Genomic DNA, 12,151 nt, shown 5'->3' on the forward strand with positions numbered 1-12,151 from the left:
AATCTGGTATTTTAGTAGCCTCTTACGACAGGCATACCTACCGCGGGTATATTCTGATCCCTTAACCCGCTGGGCGAGGAGCTCGCACTTCCCAGAAGACAGTTTCCAGTTAGTATGCCCATCATAAGCCCTAATTAAGTCTTCTCTCTTTGGAGGTATTGGCAACTTGCTTATAAATTGAAATTTTGCAGACCCGCGATTCTGTCCACGCCTTTCCTACTTGAGGGATCATATGCAGTTCCTGCCTCTTTTTAATTTCTACCAAACGGATTGCGACGTCTACCGTCGATTCAACGAGTGCTGCCCCTTCCTGTGCCAACTTATCGGCCTTTTATTACCTTCTATTCCTTGATGACCGGAAAGCCAATATAGATATATGGTCCGGCCTGAGGGAAGTCTCTCCAATGCTTTATTTAGCTTCTTGATGAAGTACTGTTTGAGATTATTGCCTAGATCGCAGCCTGACTATCAGTATATGTATATTAGGGTGGTTACAAGGTATATGGTGAATTTTAATTTTTGTTCTATCTTTCGGGGCACCCTCCTAAAATATGCCAATAGATCAGAAAATGATACATACAAAGTTTCAGGCCAATCCGATAATATTAACACGTGCCTCATTGAGGTCAAAGTTAGGAAAAACAGGGATTTTTCAGAAAAAATTGTAGTGTTTCGTCAGTAAAAGTGAAACCATTTATGCCAGGAACTTGACTCGTATACAATTGAATTGTAATATCCGTAGACGTTTGCATGGAAATTCAAAATTAGGGATATCCACTATGACCTGATCTGACAAATGCTAAATACTGCTAAAAATAACCGTTTTATTATTCAGACCAAAATCAATACAAATAAAATTACCTATCGAATGGTGTACGAGTCAAGTTCCTGGCATAAATGGTTTCACTTATACTGACGAAACACAAAAAATTGTTTCTGAAAAATCGCTGTTTTTCCTAACTTTGACCTCAATGAGGCACGTGTTAACATTATCGGATTGGCCTGAAACTTTGTATGTATCATTTTCTAATCTATTGGCATATTTTATGGGAGTGCCCCAGCGGAAAATCTAAAATTGATTTCTTGTGGCCACCCTAATGTATATATTGACCTAACTGCCGCTTAAGCACGTTTTCTCCAGAATTTCTGCTGCTTGACTGCTACAATTTCTGCCAGAATGGCACTTCAGTATGATCTACTTATTTCTGAATTGACACAGTAAAGCAGACCCAATCCCTTTCGTTAAATTGTAACCGAGGTATACACGTTTATAGTATGTTCTGCCATTTCCCACTCTTGCGCCAACATTCCGCTTCTTTTGTGCTCCCAGGATATCTTTCTAAGCTTAGGCATAGGACCATGTGTCCCTTCGCCCTATATTTGATGTCACTGTACCGGATCTGTATCCGGCAAAGGACCATCATATCGGTAACACTCGCCAAAACCTTCGGGGAGTAACCTTATCGCTACAACAACAACAACAACAAACTTATATGAAAGTAAAATAAAAATATTTTTGTATAAATATCGAAAAACTAGAAAATGCTTTACCGTGTCCGATTTATGTAACACATTTAACTTCAACTTTCGCCCGAAAGTTTTCGAATTGAATTTTCTCGCATATATCGCGTTCTTTCTTTCCCATCTAACGAAGCTCAATAAAGTTGCAATTGTAATTTTAAAGTGAGTTCATATTTCCTACGCTTTGTATTCCCTTTCCTAATTGAAAAATGGTCTTTTTGTAAAAACTCACGAACATTTTGGAATATGAAAAATAATGCGAATATTGTCCCAAATTCACTGCGTCTTTGTTTTCTGTAGCTGGGTGTACATATGAACGTACTTTTATTTATGAAACCCATAAAAATTATTTAAAAATTCGAACTGAATTTTCTCTAACTCCGTTTGGCGTCGGAATTTTCATCGCGCATGCGCGTAAGCTTTGCAAAGGTAAGATTACTATATAAAAGCGATGAAATTCCGCCGGACTATAACAACGTTTGCGTAGCGAGCTGCTGGTAAGTTTATTCTAAAAATTTTTTCGTTTAGCTTTAAATTAAAAAAAAAATATATTAAAAATTATATAGAAGCGAAAATATGTTAGATGCAACGAACGGTAAACCAATATTTTTTGTTTGTTTTAATTATCGTATGAAAAACGTGAAATTTGCTCAAAAAACGTAAACGTAAAAAATAAAACGAAAGAAAAAACCGAACCGTGATTGTGTGAAAATCACATTTGAGAAAAACACACGTCAACACGATTCTATGCCACGCCTTGCAACCAACTAGGCTTTTAGTATTAGCGTATTAATATATAGAAGTTTTTTTTTTGTTTGAATATTACTAGGCTTTTTTTTTGTTTTGTTTGCTTTCAAAAATTGCTCACAATGTGACAATCCATCAAACTCATTATAACCCCACTTTTTTTAAAAATGCATCAGAAAACTCACAGGCACTAACAAAAAACTCTTGCTTCAACTTAACCCTATCTTTCCTTGCCTTTCCTCAAACTTGTTCCCTCCTTTCTACTCGTCCACTTTTTCCCATTTATTGCCGATTTGCTAATACTTTTTAGTTTTGTTGTTTTTTTTAATTGTAACGAAATTATATATCTCTTGACAATGCGCTCCTACTTCCAAATCGTAGGTTATCAATTTGGATGCAAACGATTCGCGCAGCTCATCGCCAGTCAATGAACATGATCGTTTTAACAATAACAATAATAATAACAACAACAACAATAACAACAACAAGTCTTCTACTCGCCGTCGCAGCAGCCGTAGCCGTAGTCGGTCACGTTCTCGTGATCGCGGTGGTGGTCGTCGTCGGCGTTCACGTTCCCGTTCGCGCAGTCGTTCACCACGTGGCTCATACAGGCGTCGTTCATCACGTGATCGTGACCGTGATCGTAGCGATCGAAATAGCGTCAGAGACAAAGAGAGGGAACGTGAACATGAGCGGGAACGTCGCAAGAAGGGATTGCCCGATATAAGGAAGGAGCATTTAAGTGGTAAAATATAAATGATTTTTATTAATACTTAATCACCAAATTCATTAAAAAATTAAATAGGTATCTAAAGTTCCTATAATGGAAAACTGTTTTTAGAATTTTATTTTACAAAGCATATTAAACCTTGTTTTTGTTTTTATGAATTTGGTGATCAATTTACAATGTGATAATGTTATACATATTTTTTCAACTAATATTTTTTCTTTCATCCTACAGCGTTTTAGTTTTGGGTTTTGTCTTATTACTGCTGTGTACAAAGTTGTGCTCTTTTTCTTGTATCGATAGACATTCCCCGAAGGTTTTGGGAAGTATTATCGATTTTGATGGTCATCTGTCCGTTATTAATTCCGAAAAGTAGTACAATTAAGGTACTAACCCGACCATTAACGGCATTGTAGAAAGTTGTGTTCGAGCAATTGCACGTGCACCTTTTTCCTTGAATCAATTGCTAAGCTGCCCTAAATTCGACGCATTTCAAATTGTCTTGCGCGAAAATATTACATTTTCATGTCAGACGGTTGTTGTTGTAGCGATAAGGTTGTTCCCCGAAGGCTTTGGGAGTGTTATCGATGTGATGGTCCTTTGCCGGATACAGATCCGGTACGCTCCGGTAACACAGCACCATTAAGGTGCTAGCCCGACCATTTCTGCAACGATTTATGTGGCCACATTAAACCTTCAGGCCATCCCTCCCTCCCCACCGCCAAGTTCCATGAGGAGCTTGGGGTCGCCAGAGCCTCGTCCGTTAGTGAAACAGGATTCGCCGCGGATAGGTGAGGTTGACAATTGGGTTTGCAGCAGCTATTTATTGCGCAGGCAACCTGAAGGGTTGCGCTACACAGCCCCTTGAATCTGGTATTTCAGTCGCCTCTTACGACAGGCATAGCTACCGCGGGTATATTCTAACCCCCAACCCGCTGGGGGGATGCCAGACGGTAATATGGAAGTATTTCCAAGGTTAATTGCCGAAGTTCTTCAGTGTTATATCCACACATTAACTACTGCATTTGCAATTCTGGCATCAACTCGCAAGTAAATCAGACGTTCAACAGATATCGTCTGTCCTTTTTTCGCTGAGTTAACTGACGCCGTTTGGAAGCACCAACGGGAACTTAAATCTCTCTACATCGGCTTTTATTGGCGGGTTCCGTAAATAATACTGCACCTCAGCGTATTTTTCCATTCGCATAAAACGGCCTATAGCCGCTATGTTTCAATTTACTGACCTATGTAGATGTCTGCATAAAGCTCATACAGTTCAAAATTTTCTTTTGGTACTCGTCGCTAACGAGGCGTAGGCTCCAGATGCGCCTCATCTGACGTTGTCAGCGTCCATGCGTTCTTTTCAATGTCTCATTTTACTTGATGGCTCTTTTTTACTTCAAGCGTGCACCACTTTTTACGTAGCTGCGAACTAAACACTCTGCTCTCAACTCATTCGTACACAATTGAACCGACTGAAAAATGTGTGTATACGTGCCCTTGGGTCTCCCCGTGATTTCTTTCAAAAGTTTTCTTGTTATTCAGCTACTGAATCCAAGTTCGCTCATTTCTAAATTTCTCTACTCGCCAACTTTATAAAAGTAGTCACAATTAATTGAAGCAATGAAAATTGCCGACCTTTCTGTACAGTCGCGTTACAAACAACTGTTATTATTGGCCTTAGATTTGCACGTCCAGCTTTTAGTTGTTGTTGTTGTAGCGATAAGCACACTCCCCGAAGGCCTTGGGGAGTGTTATCGATGTTGATGGTCCTTTGCCGAATGCAGATCCGGTACGTTCCGTTAAAAAGCACCATAAAGGTACTAGCCCGACAATCTCGGGAACGATTTGGTATGGCCGCATGCAACCTTTTAAGACATACCGCCCTCCCATTCCCTAGATCCATCAGGAGTTCTGGGTCGCCAGAACCTCGGCTATTAATGAAACCGGATTCGCCACAGGTAGATGAGGTTAGCAGTTGGGTTGGAGAAGATATATATTGTGCTTGCAACCCCTTGAGAGGGTTGCGCTACACAACCCCTTGCATCAATTTGGTATTTTATGAGCCTCTTACCACAGGCATACCTACCGCGGGTATATTCTATGTCACGTAATCCGCTTGGGCTCCAGCTTTTAGTCGACAGTCACTATGGTCGTTACTCGACAATCATAATGGGATCTGAAAAGGTCCATGCTTCAATTCAAATGGCAATAAATGTTTCAAATATACCACCTAAAAATTTAATGTACACAATTGGAAGTGTGTATTTTGATTTTGCCACATATTAAGGTTATACCTGTTTTTTGAGGTTATGTTTTTCTTGCGATTAAAGTAATAAAATCAGTAAGATAAATTGCGTATGACCAAATAATTCAGTCGTTCTGAAATCTTCTCTAGGCAACCTTGCGCCAACTTACACAACGTTCAAAACTTCACAACCACTAATAAATTCATCTATTTTATTTTAATTTCAGCTCTTTCTTGGCATCTTCGTTGTTGGCTGACGTGTGTTTTTGTGATGAAAATAAAACAAGTGAAAAGAAAAGATAAAAAAGTGTTAAACAATTGGTTTCATAGCAAAGTGATTTATGTACGTTTTTGAGCAAATTTCACAAAGTGTCGCGCTAAATAATTTCGAATAGGTTACATCAGAAAGAAAAGCTTCACTAAATCAAAACAAACTAAAATCATAACATATTTAGGCAATTCACAAGGTCTCCTTTGTTGTTGTTGTTGTAGCGATAAGGTTGCTCCCCTAAGGCTTTGAGGGGGGGGGGGGGGGGTGTTATCGATGTGATGGTCCTTTGCCGGATACAGATCCGGTACACTGCGGTAACACAGCTCCATTAAGGTGCTAGCCCGACCATCTCGGGAACGATTTATATGGCCACATTAAACGTTTAGGCCATCCCTCCCTCCCCACCCCAAGTTCCATAAGTTCTTTTCGCGCTGTCAAAGGCTGATTTGCAGTCGACAGAAAAATTATGAGTGTCGATTCGTTAACTATAAGTCTACTCTAGGATCTGGGGCATCGTGAATATCGATCAGATTAGGTCTGAAACCGCACTGATGAGGTGCAAACAGTTCGTTGGCTTTAGGCTTCTGTCTTTCGCACAGTATAAATATATTATCCGGCGACTTTTTATTCTTTAGCCGGGTGTTGCCATGCTCTCTTGTTTTCACGTCATCGGCCGCTATGGTATCGGGTTAGTGTAGCGCTTTTTAACACCAGTCTATTTTTTGGGGTTCAACCAAACAATACACCGAAAAAGTTTTTATTACACTCAGCGTGCTTTGCACACAGAGTATATTAACTTTGATTGGTTAACAGTTGGTTGTACAGGTATAAAAGAATCGAGATAGATATAAAAATAAATAAATGTAAGGCGCGATAACCTCCGAAGAGATCTAAGGCCGAGCTTCTCTTCCAATTTGCGTCGTGCTCCTATTGATTTTCCCTACAAATCGGCCGGACGGGACCTACATGTTTTATGCCGACTCCGAACGGCATCTGCAAGGCAGCTGAGTTTTCACTGAGAGCTTTTCATGGCAGAAATACACCCGGAGCGCTTGCCAAACACTGCCGAGGGGCGACCCGGCTTAGAAAAATTTTCTTCTAATTGAAAACCCTTATTTCTACAATTTTGATGTTGCTTTGCCTGGTGTGTGAACCCAGGGCATACGGTGTGGTAGGCGGAGCACGCTACCATCACACCACTATCGAGATAGATATAGACTTCCACATATCACAATCATCAGTATCGAAACAAAATTTGATTGAGCCATGCCCGTCCGTCCGTTAACACGATAACTTGAGTAAATATTGAGATATCTTCACCAAATTTGGTACACGAGCTTATCTGGACCCAGAATAGATTGGTATAGAAAATGAGCGAAATCGGATGATAACCACGCCCACTTGTGATATATATAACATTTTGGAAAACACAAAAAACCTGATTATTTAGTAAAAAACACACCTAGAATGTTGAAATTTAATTCAGACTGTTGATAAAAATTTGAAAAATGTTTTTAAAATGGGCGTGGCACCGCCCACTTGTGATAGAATCAATTTTACAAATATAAAATCATAAATCAAAAATCGTTAAACCTATCGTAACAAAATTCGGCAGAGAGGTTGCCTTTACTATAAGGAATGCTTTGAAGAAAAATTAACGAAATTGGCTAAGGACCACGCCTACTTTTATATAAAAGATTTTTAAAACCTACTTTTATATAAAAGATTTTTAAAAGGGTCGTGGACGAATAAAATAAGCCATATCTTTGCAAAAAGAGCCTTATATCAATGGTATTTCATTTCCCAATTGAATTTATAACAATAAATAGGAAAAACTACAAATTAAAAAAAATGGGTGTGGCACCGCCCCATTTATGATTAAGCAATTTTCTATGTTTCGGGAGCCATAACTCGAAGAAAAATTAACGGATCGTAATAAAATTGGGTACACAAATTTTCCCTATAGCAGGAAATATTTCTAGAGAAAATGGACGAGATCGGTTAAAGACCATGCCCACTTTTATATAAAGGGCTTTTAAAAGGGTCGTAGACTAGAATAATAAGATATAACTTAGCAAAAAATTGTTTTAATTCAATGATATTTCACTTATCAAGTTTTATTGTAAGAGGAAATGGGGAGACATTTTTTTTTAAACGGGCGGTGCCACGTGTTTTTATGTAGAAAAGTAATTTATCTGAAATGAAATGTACAATTGAAGCTCACGCTGAGTATATAATGTTCGGATACACCCGAACTTAGACACCTTTACTTATTTTTATTTTAAATTAGTGGACTTTACTATTTGATTAAAATTTCTTCGAGTAGTAAATGTTCAGATAACCACTTAGTAAAAAAAATTTTGTATTGTGGAGCCCTGTATAAAATAATTTCGAAAACTATTCATATAATATTTCCAATAGTTCTTTCACCATAAGCTCGTCTTCTCCGAAGTTATAGTGAGTAGTACGGTTTAGTGAGCGTTACGTATGTATATATGTATACGCTCCGGTAGTAGCACCTTCTGGTACTAGCCAACTGGCGCGGAACGACCATATTCGGGCAGTGGATTTTAGTCGTGTCTTATAACAGGCATGTATACCGCGGGAAAATTCTATGTTCTTAACCCACCGGAGCTCATGTTTTCGTTGTTAAACGACCTTGTTGGTCAAATTTATATTTTGGAAAATTTCATATTTAATTTAGTACAATATTCAAAAATGTTGTATAGTTTTTCAAACAAAACGTCGTGTTCTAAATTCCTATTTCGAAGACAAATCGAAAAAAGTTAATAAAAATTTCAGAAAATATAAATCTATAAAAAGATTTCAACGACTTGTTTCGAAAGACTTAATATTCGAACCACAGTGTAGGGGCACAACATTGTCTCCAATCGCCCAAACTTTTCACTTTCAATTTGATTAGCCTTACAAAAGTGAAAAGTGCTTCATAGTTATCAATACTGTTACAAAACAGTTAAAAACCAAGGGCTTTCAGTTCGAAATCAACTGGAAAATCGAAGGATTCATTATATAACCTATAAATTGCTCCTTGCGCAATACAACACCTTGAATCATATGGGGTTTTAGTCGCCTCTTACGACAGGCATATCAGCGGGTATATTCTAGTGTTAGCGACCCTCTGGGGAGGACATATTCAGTCTATGTAGGGTATTTATTTATCAGCCGGTTTTACCTAACCTAGATCGAAATAGCAATAATCGCAAAACATTCCAAAGCTATTTGAAGTTTTGTGTTCAACTAGACGGTTCCTATCCCAACCTTATGTAAACATTTGTTTGAAGAAAGTTTTACCTCAGAATATGATTGAATTTGTTTATAAAACGCCTATTCTCAGAATTCGGATTAAGAACTTAGAACTTAGAATTTGTGTCGTAAACACCTTGTCTATATCAGCTAGAAAATTCATGCAGACATAGGGCATTTTGAAACAAATTCTGAGATAATTTTTTGCTTCCTTAGGTCGGTTGAATGTTTGTCCGCTTTTCATACAAATCTTGCAATCGATTTTGAAGTAACTTCTCATTGAGCTACAAACGTGAAACTTTACACTTAGGTTAGAACACCGTGACAATGCAACAAAAGGAAAAAAATCCGTTAGGTGGCGCACGGATCGAAATAATTTGATAAGAATTTGAAAATTTCCAAACCAGCTTTTAAGTAACTTCTCGATAAGCTAGAGACATGAAATGTCAAACTTAATTCAGAGCTCGATGACACGATACAAAAAGTTTGGCTAGGGGGTGCACGGACTGAGATATTAAGAAAAATCTAAGGGAACGGAGGGAATTTTGGGATTGATTTTTATGTAAGTTCTCATTGAGCTACAAGCGTAAAACTTAACAGATAAATTAAGCACCGAGAAAATGTAAGAGAAGCAGAAATAAAAATAAAATAAAAAAATGTTAAGCACTTTCTTTATAAAAATGGACAAAAAATCAGCGAAAAATGTCTCCTTATATAAAGAATTATTCTTGCTAAACTTTGAATTTTAAATTTTAACAGAAATTGCAAAAATATTTATGAGAAGTAAAAATATAAAAGTGGAGCCCACATTAATTAGATGGGAAAGTTGGTAGGAAAGGAGATATTATTAGTCAATCAATACAATAAAGTTCTGATAAAGGGCACTTTTGAAAAAAAAAAAAACAATAATAATCTGATATGTATTTTACAAACGGTTTTGTTCGAAAATCGTTTTTGGTCTTGAAATAAGACAAGTTTGAGATAAAAATATGGAAAGAAACTACTCAACCTAGTATGTTAGCAAATCGGTGGAATATCATACCATATCGGCTGCCGTTTCGAAGACTCTACATCGGAGCTTGTTTGAAGAACCTGAGATGGTTTTTTTTTTCAAAAACAAAAAACACTAAAGATTTTTTTCAAAATTACCATATTTTACAGATACAATACAGAAATACGGCGAGTTTGAGAAAAAAAATTTAAGAAAAATTAAAAATAATTTTGATATCAAAGGTGGCTATTTGTTTTGTTTTTCTGTTTTGAATTTTCCGAACCACCTTTTAATATAGTAGGCCGTTTAAGAAATAAATTTGGATACATGATTCAATTACTAGAGGTTTGTTCTCCAATGATGACAGAGCTTTGACACTCCCAAATTCGGGTTGCTTTTACGAAGTAAGGAAAACTGGGAATAATAATTCAATCCCCTTCAGCCAAAATTGTAGTAGAAAAGTACATTTAGTAGTATATTAGTAGTGATAATAAATTTGTAGTAGAAAAGTACCTTTAGTAGTATATTAGTAGTGATAATAAATTCGTAAATGGCAACAGGTTTTGGGGGAAATAATTCATTTTCTACTAAATATTTCGTGATTTGATAAAGATTTATATTGGTTTGGTCATTCTTTCAGAATTTGTTTGAAGAATGCCATACGTAAGCTTTTATTTACTTTCACTTGGCTGTTGTATGTAATGAAATCTTGCAAGTTAAATTTGATACACTTCCCGGTGTCCGATCGAGCTGAAATTTTGCACACATGTATAACTCCGATGACAATGCAATATTACTTTGCGAGAATTCGATAAATTAATCGATAACAGAGTTGTCGGTAAAGATTTGTATTCAGAAGGGAATAACAGCCTAAGTCTTCAAGAACGCAGGTAACTTCGCTTTGTTTGTGTATGCAACAAACGTAGAAGTTAGACTGTTATTCCTCAATGTTGCATACTTTTCTGCGCACTTGATTTTGTTTTACAGACTTTTGGCCACCCGGTTGCCACTTTGGGTCCATTTGGACCAAAAATGGTCCCTTCCAACCCCATTTGGTCGATTTTGGTACTCTTCTTTCTTTTTCACTCAGGTAAAAATTCACAGTATTGCCCAAAAAATTTGCAGCACATTCGTTAACCCACATATAATTTTGAATTTACTTGAATGGATTTCTCACCACAAAAAATTGCTCAGTCAATAAAAATGTACGAGAACAGTGACATTTCACCTAGGAAATAATTTAGGCGAGCCATTAAAAACAAAAGTGTTGGCAAGCACACTGTCACGAACTAAAAAGTAAAAAATAAAATTAAAGAAAAATCTTTTTTTAAAAATAAGCTTTTATGATTGGTTAATAAAATTAACTAAAAAGTAAAAAATAAATTGACTAAGGAAATATAACACTTTATAAGTTCATTGTAAAAAAAATAAATGTAAGGCGCGATAACCTCCGAAGAGATCTAAGGCCGACCTTCTCTTCCAATTTGCGTCGTGCTCCTCTTGATTTTTCCCTACAAATTGGGCGGACGGGACCTACATGTTTTATGCCGACTCCGAACGGCATCTGCAAGGGAGATGAGTTTTCACAGAGCTTTTCATGGCAGAAATACACTCGGAGCGCTTGCCAGACACTTCCGAGGGGCGACCCCGCTTAGAAAAATTTTCTTCTAATTGAAAAACCGTATTTCTAAAATTTTGATGTTGCTTTGCCCGGGAGTTGAACCCAGGGCATACGGTGTGATAGGCGGAGCACGCTACCATCACACCACGGTGGCCGTTCATTGTAACCTTGACGATAATTAAGCTTTTTCGTCTGCGACAAAAAATTCCATATTGTACATAATTATATATTTTTAACATTAAAACTTTACACTTAAATTATTAAATCTTACTGTTTACAGTTTATATCACAGTCCTAATTGTTCTAATAAAAAGGTGTTACATTGTGATAGAAAGAAAAAGAGGACCTAAATGTTCTTAATTATACCATCAAAATTTAACACGCTTTTATTAGAACAATTAGGACTGTGATATAAACTGTAAGATTTAATAATTTAGGTGTAAAGTTTTAATGTTAAAAATATATAATTATGTACAATATGGAATTTTTTTGTCGCAGACGAAAAAGCCTAAATATCATTAAAGGTTACAATGAACTTATAAAGTGTTATATTTCCTTACAGTCAATTTATTTTTTACTTTTTAGTTAATTTTATTAACCAATAATAAAAGCTTATTTTTAAAAAAAGTTTTTTTTTCTTTAATTTTATTATTCTGAAATTTCGGAAAGCTCTTTTCCGTTTAAGTATTCATAGAAGTGTTCCGCATTAACCGTTAATTTAGAATATTCGGAACACGTTCGTTTGATACTACGTCACGAGG

General features: G+C 36.7%; 1 protein-coding gene across 2 annotated transcripts in view; it reads left to right on the forward strand.

The window, feature by feature from the left end:
* Isha (Insulator su(Hw) mRNA adaptor) overlaps positions 1–12,151 on the forward strand; it is a 71,988-nt gene that overhangs the window by 48,378 nt on the left and 11,459 nt on the right. For both annotated transcript variants that reach the window (XM_067771678.1, XM_067771679.1), the window contains one exon: positions 2,650–3,013. In XM_067771678.1, coding sequence (XP_067627779.1) covers positions 2,650–3,013 — 364 coding nt within the window. The remainder of the gene's footprint in view (positions 1–2,649; positions 3,014–12,151) is intronic.

The sequence above is a fragment of the Eurosta solidaginis genome, chromosome 3, assembly GCF_040869045.1.
Source record: "Eurosta solidaginis isolate ZX-2024a chromosome 3, ASM4086904v1, whole genome shotgun sequence".
NCBI classification, from domain to species: Eukaryota; Metazoa; Arthropoda; class Insecta; order Diptera; family Tephritidae; genus Eurosta; species Eurosta solidaginis.